The 18,134-nt window shown below is 47.5% G+C and overlaps 5 protein-coding genes across 5 annotated transcripts; 3 read left to right on the top strand and 2 right to left on the bottom strand.

The window, feature by feature from the left end:
• Nucleotides 1-225: 225 nt before the first annotated feature.
• On the bottom strand, nucleotides 226-2,070 carry MYCFIDRAFT_88648 (uncharacterized protein). The gene has a single exon (XM_007927348.1). The coding sequence runs from the start codon at nucleotides 1,930-1,932 to the stop codon at nucleotides 277-279; it is 1,656 nt and encodes a 551-aa protein (XP_007925539.1). The 5' UTR covers nucleotides 1,933-2,070; the 3' UTR covers nucleotides 226-276.
• Nucleotides 2,071-3,180: 1,110 nt separating this feature from the next.
• On the top strand, nucleotides 3,181-4,359 carry MYCFIDRAFT_124190 (uncharacterized protein; the record flags this gene model as incomplete). The annotated part of the gene is made up of 2 exons (XM_007927347.1): nucleotides 3,181-3,472; nucleotides 3,542-4,359. Coding segments are annotated over 2 exons (1,110 nt in total), but the record flags the coding sequence as incomplete, so codon positions are not given.
• A 424-nt stretch (nucleotides 4,360-4,783) lies between these two features.
• MYCFIDRAFT_88647 (uncharacterized protein) lies at nucleotides 4,784-6,634 on the top strand (the record flags this gene model as incomplete). Its single annotated transcript, XM_007927346.1, has 2 exons — nucleotides 4,784-4,923; nucleotides 5,057-6,634. The coding sequence occupies exons 1-2, from the start codon at nucleotides 4,804-4,806 to the stop codon at nucleotides 6,632-6,634; spliced, it is 1,698 nt and encodes a 565-aa protein (XP_007925537.1). The 5' UTR covers nucleotides 4,784-4,803.
• A 216-nt stretch (nucleotides 6,635-6,850) lies between these two features.
• Nucleotides 6,851-7,640, top strand: MYCFIDRAFT_211031 (uncharacterized protein). The gene has a single exon (XM_007927345.1). The coding sequence runs from the start codon at nucleotides 7,103-7,105 to the stop codon at nucleotides 7,343-7,345; it is 243 nt and encodes an 80-aa protein (XP_007925536.1). The 5' UTR covers nucleotides 6,851-7,102; the 3' UTR covers nucleotides 7,346-7,640.
• Nucleotides 6,851-17,632, bottom strand: MYCFIDRAFT_207468 (uncharacterized protein; the record flags this gene model as incomplete). Its single annotated transcript, XM_007927344.1, has 9 exons — nucleotides 6,851-7,561; nucleotides 7,607-7,623; nucleotides 7,663-7,673; nucleotides 7,701-9,348; nucleotides 9,376-9,402; nucleotides 9,430-9,517; nucleotides 9,543-9,646; nucleotides 9,685-9,702; nucleotides 17,622-17,632. The coding sequence occupies 9 exons, from the start codon at nucleotides 17,630-17,632 to the stop codon at nucleotides 7,494-7,496; spliced, it is 1,992 nt and encodes a 663-aa protein (XP_007925535.1). The 3' UTR covers nucleotides 6,851-7,493.
• Nucleotides 17,633-18,134: the final 502 nt, after the last annotated feature.

Here is an 18,134-nt window from a genome sequence, read left to right as displayed (position 1 = left end):
AAAGCCTGATTCAGCTCGATGCTGGTTTCGGCGTGCCCGCCAAGCCTGTCAACCATTATTTCTTCGGAACTCGTTCAGGCATCGAACTTCATGTCGATGTAGGCCACATGTCGGTGCCTTGTTTCAGCGTGGAAGGAGGTGAAGTCGTTGGGAAATTGGGGAAAAAAGAAGCTGGACTTGCCAAGACAAGCTCGGACCTATATAGGGAAAAAGACGCGGATTAGTAGACCTGGATATGTGTTTCCTGTTACTCTATATATTCTGTCGTTATGATATTTACAACATTAGGCCTGCGCCAATAGCAATGCCCATCAGCCAAGTAAATGCAATCGCAAAGTAGGACATGTCGAAACGAGGAATTACCACACCACTGGCGACGCCAGAGCTCGATGAGGAGTCTCCACGAGATGGGCTTCCAGACTCCTCAACCTGGGCATCCTCCGGAATAGCAGCTTCACCAGTAGCAGTTCCGATAGGCGTTGCAGCTGTGCTAGCCTTGGGACTGGCAGTAACTGAGACCTGAGGAGCGATCGTATAGCTGTTAGGAGCAGCAGAAGCCACGCCCGAGCCAAGAGCCTTTGCGACGCCGTTCTCGCCAGCTTCAACAACAACGATGTCTGGCTTAGCAGTGCTGTTTACGGCAGCCTGCGCAATGGAAGCCTGTCCGTTGTCGAGATCAAAGACGACATACATACTTCTCAGAATCGCATCGCCAATTGTCTCAAAGCCCATGCCATCATTGCCCTGAGTTGGCTGAAGCAAGAAAAGACAGGCCTCATGGCCGTGATTGTCGTAGATCACAGGCTCCCTAGTAGTACCATTGACCAGTGGGACGATGAATTGTCGTGCATCGATATTGATGGTAATCTTTCCTGCGAATTCGAGGGAGAGGGAATCGCCAGAGTTTGCATTCCTGCAATCAGTCAAACCATTGCGGTCGACGTACGTGAAGACCGGATCGATGTATTGGCTGTAATATTCCTCAGGAATGGTCCAAGCAGTGCTGCCGGTGTCCAGAAGTACAGCCAGAGCTGTATCACGGTTGCCATAGGCGCCGATACCATCAGTGCCATCACTCCAGAGACTAGTTGTTTGTCCGCCGACAGTCGCATTGGCGGCAGTAACGGTGGTGATGAATTGGTTCACGTATTCTACCAATTGTCCCTGGTAGTAGGCTGGCAGAAGGTCTACGGTAGCCATTTCACCCGTGAACTTCGACTTGTCGATACCGCCAAAGAGGATGGTACCTGAGTCGGCTTCTGCATCGTTGAGAAACACCGAGAATAAGCGCGAGGCGATAACGCCGGCGTTCTTGAGCACCTCCGGCATGTTCGGGTAGAAGTCTGACACGCTCTGCACGGCTTCATTCGAGCTGTATCCAACCCCCATCAAGCCGATGGAAAATCCAGTTGTAGAAGTCACTTCAGACGCAACACCAAATTGCACTGGGTTTATCACGACATCTCCGATCCCAACCATGTCGTTACCATATGGTCCAGTCGCAGAACTGCCATCACCAAAGGATGTATTGAAAGCAGGTGATGCAGCAATCTCTTTGTAGCTTTTCGACTTGGATGGATCAAAGGTGCCACCTTTGCAGGCAGTCGCACCGGTCGTCTGACAGGTTTGCGCGCTACTGGCATCAAAGTAGAGATCTGATGATCCAGTATCGAGAATGACCGTCTGCTCTTGAGGTGGTGTTCCCACGGTGATGTTTGCGTAGTATGCTCCGCCGTTCGACCAACTCAGGACGTCGAAGATGTTGGTGCTGACAGTCCCATCTTGTCTTTTCTCCACATGGCCTGCGACGCTACGCCTATAGAGGTTTGTTGCACCTCCATTGTGCCTGTCTCGCTTCTGGATGTTGAGCTGTGGGAGGTTGTGAGCGAGAGCAGACGCGGCGAGGGCCGGTGTGAAAGACAGGGAGCGCATCCCTAGCCTGTGGGGGTACTTTCTATCCCTGCTGACTTATCGATAAGCCAGCCGGCCAGGTATACAGTAAAAGCTTATTCTCGAGATGAGATGCTGCCGAGAACAGACAGTTGGAGATGCTTGAAGATTGTCTTTTAGTTGGGAGGCAGAGGTGAAGAAGAGAAGAGAGCGACGAGCCTACGAGACAACTGACACAAAGCTTGGTAAGTGGCAGGCGCAAGCGCGTCGATGACGGTAGAGTGCCAAACACGAAGGAACGCTTGATGAAGCTTATTGGGAAGTCCTTTCGCTAGCGACAATCGAGACTCTGACACTAAAGGCGGGTTTCGTATGGCTGAGATGACGCCAGCTCTGTGCGTGTACCTGCAGGAAGCGTCATGGCATAGTTCTATCAAAGCAACAGGAGGACTGTGTTTCTGTGATGGCTGTTGGCATACATAGTCCTAAGCGAGATTGCTATGTCATCTTCCATGAATTTGCTAGCCGCTGGTCATACTGTATGGCATATCTATGCTGTGCCGTGGCGTAAACGGTACCGTGCCGTCCTGAGCATTGATGAGAGCTGCCCGTTGTTGTGATAAGTGAACGCCTATAGACTACTGGCGTCTGGGCAGAGAATTGTCGCACATCCAAGGCAGCGTTGGCAGAATGCAGGGATCGGAGCTGTGGCCGTCTGCAGGAGACAAGCCTTGGTTAAGTTCTTGACGCAACAATGCTGGCAGCGAATGCTTGTTGCTAACAGGAGTGCTTTCTTTCTTTGTCTTGTTGCTGTGTTGCTGCACCACACGAGCGCTGCGATGACGTTGCGCTCGCTGTGTTCCACCAGAATATCCCAGCTGGCACTCAAGCAACGACAAGCACCAGCTCCACGCCGCTCCACCTATCGTACGGCGCCCACTGATAGCATGAAGGAAGGGGTAGTCGGGATTCCTGCTTCACCAACTTTGCACTAACCTTGACATCCCCATCGAGCGGCGCACTTCTCCGAACCAATATCAACACGCGATACGCCTATGGCATCATTTGCTTGCCGCACAGCCAACGCGAGACATCTTGGCGCCTTTCGTTCATCTGCAACGCGAGCGCCGTCCAGCGACCGCCGTAATGCTCCTTGAACCCGCCCGACCGCCGACAATCGCAGAGCGACTCGATGCGCCAGGTGTGCGCATCTCGAGCGACACCATGCCCGGAAATGCAGACGCTCGTGCGTGGAACAGTACTATGCTACCGCGCGCCGGGAAGCAATGGCGGAGGATTGTTGGCCTACTCCTGTTGGGTCTTACCATCTTCATGTGGACAGCTACGAACTTTCTGTCTTCAAGCATCTTCGCCGATGACACCTACTCGAAGCCCTATTTTGTGACCTACATCAACACATCCTTTTTCATCATACCCCTGATACCCATTTTGGTCAGCAAAGCCTACAGACATCCGGAAGATCTGCGAAAATGGAAGGATGAGCTACGGACAAGCGTCAAGACATGGCGGAAGTACACGCCGCTCAAGCAGGACGAGGCTGGAGGAACAAGCTATCATGACGGTCCTGAGATTTCGGGAACACCAACTCCTTCCACATCTCTCGCGGCCCATGGTCTGCTGGATGAACCAGAGATGGAGCACAGCCAAGTCCTCAGCGCGCAGGACCTGCTACGGACAACATCTCAAGAAGCACCTCTCACGCTACCCGACATCGCAAAACTGAGTCTCGAGTTCTGCATCCTCTGGTTCCTAGCCAATTATTTTGTTGCTGCTTGCTTGCAGTACACCACTGTCGCATCCTCAACAATCCTCACGAGCACAAGCAGCGTGTTCACTTTGATCTTTGGCGCAATATTCAAGGTCGAGAAGTTCACGATCCGGAAGCTACTTGGTGTTCTATCATCTCTTGCAGGCATTGCGATCATTTCCAGTTTAGATCTGTCAGGAAACTCCAGCGACGACAAGCACCGTGGCGATTTCCCGGAGAAATCGCTGCGTGAGATCGCGATTGGAGACTGTCTTGCATTCCTGAGCGCCGTCATGTACGGCCTTTACGCCGTGTTCATGAAGAAACGAATATCCGACGAAACGAGAGTCGACATGCCTGTCTTCTTTGGATTCGTGGGTTTGATCAACGTGCTCATCTTGTGGCCCGGCTTGTTTGTCTTCCACTGGCTTGGAATTGAGACACTGGAAGCACCACCGACGTGGCGAGTGACGTTGATCATATTGTGCAACTCACTTGGAAGCCTCATTGGAGACATTGCATGGGCGTATGCAGTTTTGTTGACGAGTCCTATTGTTGTAACGGTGGGATTGAGCATCACCATTCCATGCTCACTGATAGGGCAGATTGTCTTGAATAACCAGACGGCGGGCATCTGGTACTGGCTGGGGGCTTGTATCGTTGTCTTTTCATTTCTCTTCGTCAATCACGAGGAGAAAAAGGACGAGGATGAGGAGGATGGAAGGGAATCCATGCCTCTTAGCGTTGACGATGTGAGCAGCGCAGCAACGCATGTGCCCTGATCGCATCAATGTCGTTATGATAAACGAGTATTAGAAGGCGCAGGCTCTCTCCGTACTCTTTCCCGTTCTCTCATCGATCGGAGTTGTTGTGATAGTGTTCGCGAACTACTTTCATGGCACGCGGCCACGCGGCCACGCGGCCACGCGCGGCACACCAAATCACCGGCAGGCCTGGCTGTAGAATAATAATAAGGTTGATCCCACGAAGGCATCCATGCCCGACCTCACACCACCCGACATTCAGGCGCAGGCGCGCAGCGAACAAAACGTTGGGGTAATCGTGTGGAAGATGGGCCCTAGGTTTCGTGGTTCTAGCGGCACGAGCGCGATACCGTTGTTCAAGCCGCAACAGGGCCATGCTTCATGCGCTCAGGTCGCTTGGTAGACGGGCGCGGCGAGGCAAGGCATACGACGATCGCCACGATGCCATTTCGCGGCAGGCCTTCGCGAGGCTGCGAGACGTGTCGTCGACGCAAGATAAAGGTACGGACGGCTTCTGCTGTGCTTCCAGAAGGCGCATTGTGCAGCGCAGCACCAGGCCTCGAGCGGCAATAATGGTGGATGGCGGCGCGGGGATTCTGGGCGGTCTCGCTGACCACTGCTGATTCCTGAATAGTGTGATCTCCGCGACGGCGGTTGCGCCAAGTGCGAAAAGGCTGGGTGGCCGTGCGAGGGATACCGCGACATCACGGACCTCATGTTCCACGACGAAAGCGCCAAGACGAAGGCAAAGGTGACTGCTGGACAGGGGTCTCGACGTCGTCAGGCTCGTCTCGAGAAGTCGCCGTCGCCATCTCCGGCTTCAGCGTCGGCGGCTTCCAGCGCAAGCGCATCGCCGGCCGCAAGCCCCAAGACTGGGCCATCAACTGAGCTCGTTGCTCTGTCGCTGCCCGCCGAGCCCTCCTTGGCGCCTGCCATCGACGACATGGCCATCGGCTATTTCTTCGACCAATACGTCTTCCGATATCGAGACAGGCGAGATTCGTGGTACATCGAAGACGGCAACGGCTGTCTCCTCGCCGCAATCAAGGCTTTGGGCACCGCCGGCGTCATCAAGCGGACCGCACCACGCCCGTCGGCCGATCCTGAAGCTCGCAAGCACTACTTGACTGCCCTGCAATTGACCAACTCTGCTCTGCGCTCACCCGACGACGTGAAGAGAGACAGCACGCTGCTTGCGATCGTCATTCTCGGCATCTTCGAGGCCGTCAGCGGGTTCCAGCAAAATCTCGACACCTGGCGAGACCACGTCAATGGCGCTGCGTCCCTGCTGCAGCTCCGCGGCAGAGATCAGTTCAAGACCCAGACTGGCTGTCGCCTGTACCTCCAGACCGTCCTCAATCTGATCATCAGCTGCTTGAGCCGTCGAATACCCATCCCCGACCACGTGCGCGTCGTCCACAAGATTGCCGAGCAATACATTCCCGACCCCAAGGACAGCGTCTGGAGGTTCACAATTGCAAGCATGCGTCTTGCCGACCTGAACGCTCGCCTACTGCCGGGAAACTTTCCCATTTCGAGCACACAGGCTCCACACATCGTGGAGGATGCTCTCGCTCTCTACGCCGAGATCGAATCGGCACTTGCCGATGCTCCAGGAGATTGGAAACCGCGACTCGTCGGGGCCACAGGACCCGTCGTATATGCTGACTACTACTACGTCTTTGACAGTTACCTGGTAGCACAAATGTTCTGCGGCATGTGCAGCTATCGAATCATGCTCATAGACATTTTAAGAAAGGCAGTGGCAAATTGCAGGACAACCGGCTATAAATTGCCTCCACAGCAGCTGGAACAAGTTCAGTACTGCCTCGGGTCACTCAGACAACTTCAGATGGCCATCTTGGCTGTGGTACCGCAGCATCTCGAAGACAGATTTAAGATCGTGCATTCGAAACTTCCGGAGGGAACACAAGATCTAACATGCACTGGCTTTCGAATTCGTGATCACAATCCATTCCGAGGCATTTGCAGCGAGGGCCGCGAGCTTCCATTCGTTCGCATGGCAGGCGGCTTTCAGATTCAGTTCCCAATATTCACAGCTGGAGCTTCGGATGCTCCAGGCGGACCCATCCGGACCTGGGTGATCGGTATGCTGAAGCTTCTGGGCCAAAGCATTGGCATACAGCAAGCATTCGTGCTTGCATCGCAGCTTGAAGGTGTGCACGGACCCCTATGGGACGTCTTGCTCTGAGGCCTCTCACCAATGGAGGCTAAACCAGCCAAGATTCTGTGCTTCTTAAGGAGTGATCTCCTGGCTGATTTGTGTAGAAGGAAACGAGACCGGCTCCGGGATACCTGAAGATATGTGGCATTGTGTTTGTCCCGTGTGATGGCCGAGGTCCGAAATCAAAATGGCCACAGGGCAGCCAACAAGAGCGCCAAACGAGCGGCCGGAAGAGGGTTTATGAGGAGGTCGATCATCGGCGAGCGTCGTTTAACCCCCCGTTCCTCAGATGAAGTGCCTGATTTCGAGCCAAGCAAGCAGCCTTGACAATTACGGGGCTTACTGCAGTGGAAAGTCAGCCGGTGTGGTGACAAAAGTCACTACATGGTCTACTTCGGTGTTACGGTGTATGCGCGGCCTTACTCTTCATCATTGAGCATACTAGGAGGCAGAAGATCCATGAAGGTTGAGCGGCAGCATGTGTAGACCGCCAACATGAGACGGCTACACCTCACCGCTTGTAGGAGGCAAATCGCAAGCAATTTGACACCCAAATCTAATCTCGGCGACTTGCGATCTTCTGGTGTCTGCAGCACCAAGTACTGCACAATGGCCTTCTGCGACTCACACGAAGGCCATTTCGATTCCTCGGCCTCCCAGCTGGATCAGGCTCACGAGAAATTTGGCGCTGAACAAGGCGGAGCTCCAGATAGAAATAACAAGACAGCGAGAAGATGAAAGAAGTGCACTGCATACTTTGAGAGCGAAACTTGGAAAGTTTTGGGAGCAAGAGCTGTTCTTCCGTCAATGGGAGGGGCATCGACGACGCAGATTAAGACAAGGGTTATGTACGGCTCGATAGGTCAGGACCAAGGTCGCAGGAGCATTATGATATTACCAGATCAAAGGGGAGGATAGCATGACACCAAGCGGTAATCAGAGATTCCAGCAAGGCTGCATGCATCGCGAACTGATCACAGAAGGGAGGGTATTTTCAACATGGCATGCATGCAATACTTCACCATTTATGTACAAATCTCCGTTTAAAAAACCACATCCCACAATTCTATGCTAGTTGCTTTTTGGCCAGCACCTCTTCAGTCGTCCTCACAAGCTCATCAAACACTTCTCGTACATACTTCTCCTCAGCCAAAGGATTCGAACTCACAACTCGAATCGCATACACACCTCCCACAAGCGTCGAAGTCAAGAAAAACTCTTTCTTCCCATCAATGATCGTAAACACTTCCTTTGTCAAATCATTCCCAGCTTTTAAAATCTCATCATCATCATCCTCATCAGCCTCATCTCCAGCCCGAACAATTCTTTTCCGGGACCGATGAAGAGGAGGAGGAGGAGGAGGAGCATTCACGGTCAAAACCGTCAAAGCAAACCTCGGCGGCGCAACAATCCGAAAAATATCCCTTCGACTCCTCACCCACTCCGCAAAGATCTCCCCCATCTTCACATGGTGCCGAAGATGTTCCTGCAGCCCTTTGACCCCGTACGTCCGCACCACGAACCAAATTTTCAGCGCGCGAAACCTTCGACCCAGCGGGATCTGCCAATCTCGATAGTCCGTCACGAGTCCCTTTTCTGTGAATTCGTTCCGAAGGTAGGCCGGGGTGATGGATAAGGCTTCGGTCAGGTGACGGCGGGTTTGGATGTAGAGGATCGAGGCGTCGAAGTTGGTGAGGAGCCATTTGTGCATGTTGAAATTGAAGGAGTCGACGAAGGAGAGGTTGTGGCTGAGGGATTGGTTTTCGGGGAGGATCAATGCGGCGCCGGCGTAGGCGGCGTCGACGTGGATCCAGAGGTCTGGGTACAATGAGGCGACTTTTTGGATGGAGGGGAAGTCGTCGATTGCGCAGACGCCTGTCGAGCCGATGGAGAGGGTGAGGTAGTAGGGTTTTAGGCCTTGGGATTGTAGTTCTTGCAGCTTTTGGAGGAGTTGGGGGCCGCGGAGGGCGTAGGCGTCTTGGTGGGTTGTTGCGATGCTGCGGAAGCGGGTTCCGGCGATTGTGGCGGCTTTTTGAGAGCTGGAGTGTGTTTGATCTGAGGCTAGAGCTACGAGTTTCCCTCGGATTTCACAGCTTCGGTCTTCGATTTTTTCGGCATCTGTGATGCCTTCCCGTTCGATTTGTCGCCTTACGTATCTTTCTCGGGCGGCGATCATGACTGTGACGACAGCTTCGGAGGCGGATCCTTGGATCACTCCTCCTCCTGTACCTTTGGAATGAAAGGCTGGAGGGAGAGCGAGGACTTGAGCCATCCAGTCGAGAACAATGGTTTCTAGCTCCGTCACGGCAGGACTGCAGATCCAGTTGAATGCCGGTGCTGTGAGTGCCGCGCTCCACATTTCTCCCAGAATGCCCGGATACGTCGAAGATGCTGAGAAGAAGGCCATGAATTTGGGATGCTGCCAATGTGTGATGCCAGGCATAATCGTCCTTTCGATGTCTTTCTGGATTTCTGGCCATGGTTGGCCTTCCTGAGGCGGAGAGTCCGGGAGAAGCTTGGCCAGATATCCGGGCTTGATTGAAGGGAGAACTGGGCGGTCTGAGATGGTGCTGTAGTATTGCTCGATTTCCTTGATTACTTGTGTTGCGTTCTCGACGAATTGGGGTCCTGTCATACCCAAGGGGGGTACCGTTCTGTTGTCAAGCTTGGAGACGCCATGGAGCTTCTCGCCTGCCGAGGAAACGCCGTCTCCAGCCATTGCGATGGTGTAAGGTAGTTTTCTACAGCGGCAATGCTTGTAACTTGACTCCTTCGATAGTTGTAGCTGCCGGCTCCTCCAATGTTTTTGATCATCAAGCTACCGATCGCGGAATTGCTTCCTGGCCTGGCGGACCCACCGCCGCTTCAACGCTCGGGATGTGGCCGCATTGATAATGGCATTGTCGAGAACTACCATTTCAAAGCACATGGGCACAGACGAAAGCATTGCAAGGGTCAGGGCCTATACTTTGATTGTGATTGGGAGGTATTGTCGTATGCAGAATGTCGCGCCAACCCGTAGAACAGCCGGTGTACGCACTCCCAATTCAGTGCTCTGTGTAACCTACGCCTGCCACTGAATTTTGGTGTCAAACCTAGGCAAATAGGAGCATAAAAGCTAGCTTAGGTATCAAGAACGTTTTCTATCTCTTTCTATATATGTTGTCGCCATTTCAGTGGTATAGCTGGTCCTAGTAGTTGTTTGCTTAGCAACCGTAGTTACTATAGTACGGCTACTACTCTACTAGGTCTAGGAACTTCTCCGGCTCTTTAATACTACTAATCTCTCGAACAATAAGATCTCCTTATAGCTAAACCTGTCTAGGCGCACTATCGACAAGATCTATAATATATACGAGCTATTTAGTATACCGTATCTACGCGATTTAAGTCGACTCGGTCGGAAGCGTATATTGCGACTATTATATAAGCAGGTATATGTATTTAGTAGAAAATCGCGACCGTAGCTAATAATAGTAGTATTAGCGTATTCTCGACTTCCTCGATAGCTATCCTTACGCCTACTAAGACGAGATTATCTAGTATTTATATAATATATTCGATATAGTTATTAGTTAGTCGACGGTCTCTCGTACGCTAAAGCGTAACAAATGGACGAAGAAGGTGTATTAGCGTAGGGCTCTCGAGCGTAATAAGGAGTTACGTAAGGACTTCGAAGAGTAGTAATAAGGTAAGGACCCGGATAAGATATATTATATCGATAAGAGTAGTACGAATAAGCGCACTAGATAGCGGAAGACTAGATACTCGTAGGTTAATAAACTATGCGAGTATAACAGCTTAACTAAGCGCTTAAAGAGGTAGAGTGTCCTACTAGCAATAACCTCGCGTAGTTATCTCGAAGGCACCCTCTATATCTAAGGATCTATTACTGCCGCTATATTCGAATACTAGCTCGAGTTTACCGTTATTCCTTAGCTTAGCGGTCTAGGTTAGTAGATTATAATAGACAACGCGCCTATCTATCGTTCTTAACGCGTTAAAGACCTCTACGCCGTAGCAGGTATCAACCTTAAGTACTTGCCGCTATACTCGCTAGATTACAACTATTAGGACTAAAGAGGTTATACGTAATTAGTATGTAACCGGGCTCGAGTAAAGCTAGGGTCTCGATGCCTTAGGCAGGACTTAGCGCTTAGCGTTAGGCTAACTAGCCTACCTTCCTCCCTCTTCTCTTAGATCTCTATCGAATACTACACTAATTTACTACTACCCTATCTACCTACTAATATAACCCTTCTTATATAGTATTCGATCTACCCTTTAAGGGTAGCAGCTAGATAGTCCTTATTTTAAGCTTTTAGCGGTGTAGCTACGAGCAAGACTAATCTAACTATATTGCGCCCGAAGAACGGGACCTATACGTACTATCCTATCGAAACAACCGTACTAATTATCGAGCAAGGCCTTCTATACGGCCTATTACACTAAGTTAATCGTACTAGACTAATATCTACTAATTCCGCTACATCCGCATCTTAGGGGCTAATAATACATTATTAGTGTTACCCCCTATTATAATAGCCGGCTTATTACGAAGCAACAATAACCGTGCTGCTACTAGCAGCGCTAGCAATAACAACGCTAGTAGCACAGTCCCCGCTAAAGTGCCTACTAAAGTGCCTCCTACTAAAGAGCCTACCGGAGAGCCTATTAAAGAAGAACCTATAATTCTAGGTAACGACCTAGAATTGCCTATCGACGACATTCTTAACAACATTGTCAATCGACGATATAGCTAGCTAGCCTTTAGCCCCTAACTAGTAGGGAGACTCTAAGAAGCTACCTAAAACAGGCTTACTGCCCTATGTTAAGAACAACAGCTAAAGGACAACCTCCTCGAAATTCGCCGCCTTTAGGAGGCCCTAACAACTAACACTAAGCCGATAGTAGGGCCTTCCTTACTATTAGTCCTAGTCTAGAAGAAGGATGCTAAACTTAAGGACTATACCGTATTCGATAGCTCTAGTCGCAAGCAATATAATAATTATATACGTAATTGTAAGCTTAACTAGCGAAATGCACTAAGGGCTCTTCTAGACGACTATTCCTTAGTTGTTCACGCTATGCAGTATATTAATAGTAACCTAAAGCGCACCTAGGACGACTATTTCGATTCCCTTAATAATTAGACTGCTATTTAGTAGAAAACCTATAAGACTATTATACTAGACACTCTTAGAAACCCTATACTAAGGCAACAATACGCTTAGGACTAGTACCTTCGGGCTAAGCAAAAGACTAATTAGACAGCTCGCTTATTTAAGGCCTATTTAAAGACCCTCGAAGACGACCTCCCGACTAAAACTAATTCTATCTAGATCTCCGAAATACGCCCTAAATTGAGATAGGAATTGGTCCTTAAGTTAGACCGCCGCCGTGTGTTTAAATAGACTAATCTTATACGCATTTAATTCATAGTCGAAGTGGAAACAGCCGAACGGGCTGTTTAGCTCTAATAACGACTAGAATCGAGGATCCGACTAGCTAGTACTAACCGTAGCAACCGTAGCCGCGGAGGAAACTAAGGTTCCTACTATAACAATAATACTAACAATAGGAACAGTAACAATAACCGTAGAAGAGGCCGTAGCCGCCGGCTATATAGAGGAGGCCGCGATAGGGGCAGTAGAAGGGGCTCGTATCCCTATAATACTAACCGCTCGGCTAATAATAGCAACAACAGCTACGGCAGTCTACTAACCGGATTGAAGTGCTTCAACTATAACAGCACTAGCTATCTACTAGGCTAATGCGACAAACCTAAGGACTAGGCCCGAATTAACCGTACTTCCGCTAAGCATAGGAAACACCTTTTAGTAGCTAACGCTACCCCTATAGGCTAACCTTCGAAAAAAGAGTAAGCGCCGCACTAACTGTTAGCCTTATACGGCGTAAGACTATCGACATTATACTAGCTATAACACGCTCCTGCCTTATATAGAATACGAAGGGCACTACCTATTAAACTAAGGTTATACTAGATCTAGGAAATTTAGTTAGTGCCCTTATTAGCCATCGCCTAGCTAAGCAATTAGACCTTCGATAACTACCGAAGACTAACCTGCCAACCCTTGCTTAGTTTAATAACGCTCGGCACTTAACCTATAGGGCCTACTATATTCCTATAGCTCTAAAGGACGACCTCGGAAATGAACGCCTACTAGACTTCACTGCCTACGTAGTAGATATAGACAACCTATATAGGGGAGCTACTATTGTTATTAGCAACCCTATTCTTAAGTACTACGCTGTAGCTATAGACTTAGGCATTCAGAAGTAGCGATTTAGAATCGCTCGGAAAGAGGATATTAAACACATTAATATTAGCGAGTGCCCTAACGATATTAGGGTCCTGTTTATTAGCAACCTAATACCGGCCTCCGCCTTAGCTAATCCGATAGCTAATCTTCTCGGTAGAGATAACGATAAGCCTATGCCCCCTAATAGTATAGACCCTAATTAGCTTGCTCGTATACCGGAGCCTATTCGAGAAACCTATATTAATGTATTTAAACACTACTTAGCATCGACATTGCCTATATTTAAAGAGACGGATTATAAGATTGATATTATAGAGGGTAAGGAGGTTCCTTTTAGACCCCTCTACAACCTTAGTAAACGAGAGCTTGCTATATTACGTAAGTACCTAGAGGAAAACCTAGCTAATAGTCGCATTCGGTACAGTAACAGCCCTGCTAGCGCCCCTATCCTGTTCGTACTAAAGAAGGATAGTAGCCTACGCCTGTGTATTAATTATCGTAGGCTTAACGCTATTACTATTAAAGACCGCTATCTACTTCCTCTTATTAAGGAGACCCTCGATCGCCTTTCTAGTACTTACTACTATACTATATTAGATATTAAGGATACATACTATCGCATCCGCATTCGTAAGGGTAACGAATAGAAAACAGCCTTCCGTACTCGCTATAGCTATTTCGAGTACTTAGTTATACTATTCGGCTTAGCTAACGCCTCTGTAACATTCTAGTCCTACATTAATCGGGCCCTTTCGGGCCTACTAGACTATCTCTATATAGTTTACCTAGATAATATCCTAGTTTATATACACTTACCTAACATTGCGGAGCACTAGGCTATAGTCCGTAAGGTACTCGATCGCCTGCGAGCCTATAGACTATATTATAAGCCTTCTAAATGTACCTTTGCTACTAAGGAGGTAGCCTTCCTTAGTTTTATCGTATTAACTAATAGTATTAAGGCTAATCCTAATCGGATTAAAACAATCACTAAATAGCCTATTCCTACGTCTATTAAGGAGCTTTAATCGTTCCTCGGCTTCGCTAATTTCTACCGCCGGTTTATTAAGGGCTATTTATAGCATATAATGCCCCTAACTGAGCTCACTAAAACTAAGGCTAACCTAACTAGAGAGTTTAAATAGACTAATAGAGCACAAGCCGCTTTTAACGGCCTAAAGCAACGCTTTACTAATGTCCCCTTGTTGTACTATTTCGTACTAAGCAAGCAGATCCGAATTGAGACTAACGCTTTACAGTTCGCTATATCGGCTATTATGTTATAGCAATTAGATAATAACTATTACTAGCACCCGATTGCCTTCTTTTTACGAAAGATAATCGATACAGAGCGTCGATATAAGACCTACGAGTAAGAGCTCCTAGCTATTGTCGAGGCCTTTAAGTACTAGCGCTACTATCTCGATAGTGTATAGCACACTATTTAGGTCTATACGGACTATAATAACCTCCGTAGAATTACGAAAGTTACTAGGGTTATAGGTCGATAGGCTAGATAGGCCGTCTACCTCGCCAGGTTCGATTTTAATATATTATATCGGCTAGGCGTAAGCAACCCTGCTAATAGCCTATCGAGGCGACCTAATTACGACAGCGGGACTTAGCAATCTATTAATTCATTGTTTCTAACCCTGTAGTATAAGATTGCTATAGCCTATATTATTAATAAGCAAACGTAGGATAAGCGGACTTCCGGACCCCGCGGCGGCAATAAATACTATAGCGGAGTTGTCGTTCTTCTAGTGTACGTTAAAAGAAAGGACGTAGATCGCTCGAGCTATAATAACTCGATTAAGGACATTGCTATCTATAGTAATAGTCTATATAGCGACAGCACTATAGAAGAGGTTATAGTAGTTCCGGCTACTAGTGCTATTAGATGCATACAATACGTACCTCGTTTAATAGCGAGGGTGCTATTAAATAACCTTGTAAATAGGGATAGTCAATCGTTTATAGATAAGCTGTTACGTACTTAGCAGAGGGACGCCTTTGCTATCGAGCGTATTAATAGGCTTGTAAGTAGACGGGCGACTCGATCTAGTAAGAGTAACAGTTAGTCGATCGACGACAAGGGTTACTTAAAGTTTAAGGGCAGGTACTATGTCCCCGCTAAACAATCGATTAGATAAGAGCTTTTAAAGAGGCACTATAACGGTAAGCTCGCTAGTTACTATAGCATAGAGAGGTCGCACGAGTTACTATCGCGTATATACTACTAGCTAAATAGTAAGCGGTATATAAAGGAGTATATACAGACCTATATAGTATACTAGCGAGTTAAAGCACTAAAGCACTTACTATTTAGCGAGTTGTCTTTACTCCCTGTTCTAAAGAAGCCTTTTGTAGAGCTTACAATAGACTTTATTATAGGTCTCCCCCCTACTAAGCGAAGAGGAAGCAAAGATATCTTTAACGCTATCCTAGTCGTCGTAGACCGATTTACTAAGGGCGCTCGTTACATCCTTGCTAGGAAGGATTAGACAGCTATTAACTTAGCTAAGTTACTGTAGAATAACATCTTCTGCAGCTATTAGGGAACCCCTAAAGGGATAGTCTCCGATAGAGGCTCGATATTTATATCTCACTATTAGAGTAAGATATGCCTATAGCTAAGACTTAAGCATCGCCTGTCTATAGCGTTCTATCTACAAACAGATAGCTAGACCGAGAGGCAAAATGCTACGCTGTAGCAGTACCTGCGTAGCTATATTAACGAGAACCCTAACGACTAGGTTAACCTCCTATAACTAGCCGAATTCGTGTACAACAATAGTGTCTACTTATCTACTAAGGTTTTACCTTATTTCGCTATAATAGGCTAGAACGCTGCTATACTGTAGGACCCCCTGTCGCTCGAGGCCGAGCGTAAGGAAAGGGAAGCGGGTTAACCTAAGATACTAGCGGCTATTAAGAGGGTTTAAAAGATACGAGAAATTTACGCTAAGATAGCTAACAAACTAGCAAAGGCCTAGGCCTATTAGAAGGCCTACTATAACAAACACTACCTTCTAATAACCTTCAAGCAAGGCGACCTAGTTATGCTTAGCATAAAGAACCTCCGTATCCGTAAACACCCCTCGCCTAATAGCAAAACAAGGCCCAAACTCGTACTAAGGTACATTGGCCCTTTCTGTATCCGAGAACCTAGGGGCACCTAGGCCTATCAGTTATAGCTTCCACCTTATTATACTATCTATAATACCTTCTATGTGTCCCTCCTTAAGCCGTACTACCTACGCGAAGGGGATAAAGCACCTACTGAATCCGAGGACATACTAGCTAATAGCGAAGAGCTATAGTCTATAGAACGTATCCTAAAGCATCGGACTAGGCAGGGCAAGAAGGAGTACCTATTAAGATAGCAAGGCTATTTACCTAAATAGGACTTATAGGAAGCTAAAGGTTCCTTTAAGGACATAACCGAGTTATTAGATAAGTATTAGACTAGCGTAAAGGATAAGAAGAAGGCTAAAAGCTTATAATGTTACTATTAAGGCCTAGGATTAATGCTACCCCCGGGGTGCTATTAGCTAACTAATTAGCTGCAAGCAATTGTTAGCAACAAGAGACAATAAGACTACACTACTATAGTGAACGCGTACCGAGTGTTAATAAGCGCGCTACGACGCGTCAATTAGTTACTACTCTTTTAAAGACTCTATCTCTTATTCCTTTATCCTACCGAGGCCTCGAGGCCTAGGCAATCGACGAGAATACGCGCGCGCGCGTACGAATAGCGGTGTGTTAGAAGATAGCTAGCGCGGCTATATTAGTAACGGTATTACGGAGTGTATTATTAGTTAAAGAAGGAAATCGAAAGCAAGGTAAAGTTAGCGCTAAGACGACTAGCGCTACTATTATTAATATTACTTGCTATTATCGCTACGCCTACAGACACAACCTTACCTATACTACGAGCCTAAGGCACCCTTAATCAAAACTTTAATTAAAGCCTTAAGCCTATTAAAGGTTTAATCAAAACTTTAAGGCTAAGTTAAAACTTTAACTAAGACAAAAGATTAAGCGACTAATAGACTAACTAAGGGCAAAACTATAGAGCTAAGCTAGCCGGGGTCGATCTTACGGATAATAGGTTACTCCTCGATCTATCTAATCCTTTAAGCGAGGCGAACCTCTACTACTGCACTTATAATAGCCTTTACCTATAGAAACTAGAAGAACTGAGTTTTTTAAAAAGATGTAATTAGTTAACACTTAAAGGCTGCTAAACCTAACCAATTAGGGCTAGCGAAACTACGAACAGTAATAGCCCTCGTAATAATAAGAACAACCCTCGGAACGGACAAACCCTCGGAGCGGACATTTCTAGGTCTTTTAAGAGTAGACGCAGAGAACTCGGTACGACATTACTTAGAACGGGGGCAGTGCTACAATACCCCGTATACCTACCTGTTATAGTAGGGAAGGTGCGCTCGTATTATAATTAGTCGATAGTCCTTAATTCTTATAGTTATATATCACTTTATTGTATATAAGGATAGCGTAGTTAGAGTTAGACATTGTATTAGAAGGTAAGGTTTAATATAGTTACATAATCGGTAGTTGTGCGTTTAATTTAGCGCGGACTAAGCGGCTTATTAGGCCTACTAAGTTAGTAGCAATAGAGGTTGAGACTAGAACAAAGACCGGCTACGAGGGCGCGGCCTTTAGAAGGGAAGCGTATATTAGGACTAAAGAGGTTACACGTGATTGGCATATAACCGGGCTCGAGTGAAGCTAGGGTCTCGATGCCTTAGGCAGGACTTAGCGCTTAGCGTTAGGCTAACTAGCCTGCCTTCCTCCCTCTCCTCTTAGATCTCTATCGAATACTATACTAATTCACTACTACCCTATCTACCTACTAATATAACCCTTCTTATAACAACCTAATTAAGATCTCATTCGCAAGCCTAAAGAGCTAGATTAAACACCATTTCGAGGAATACGCTGTCTTCGAGAACTTCGGCTACTTCGTTAAGTATACTATTATAGAGGTTAGTAGTAACAGTATTACTAAGCACGTAGTAGGGTAGTTCTAGAGGTGCGGTTATCGTAGTTAATTAGTTAAAGACGATAACCGCTATTGTATATAACTAACTATAGTTACTTATTTAGTTATAGACTCGCTTATTCCTACGATAGTCTCTAGCTTAGCAATACGAGCCTTTAAGTCTTCTATCTCTCGTCTTATCTCTTCTATAATAGTACGCGCAACCTTA

Source organism: Pseudocercospora fijiensis (assembly GCF_000340215.1).
Source record: "Pseudocercospora fijiensis CIRAD86 unplaced genomic scaffold MYCFIscaffold_3, whole genome shotgun sequence".
In the NCBI taxonomy this organism is placed as follows: Eukaryota; Fungi; Ascomycota; class Dothideomycetes; order Mycosphaerellales; family Mycosphaerellaceae; genus Pseudocercospora; species Pseudocercospora fijiensis.
This window is presented reverse-complemented; position numbering and strand designations above follow the sequence as displayed.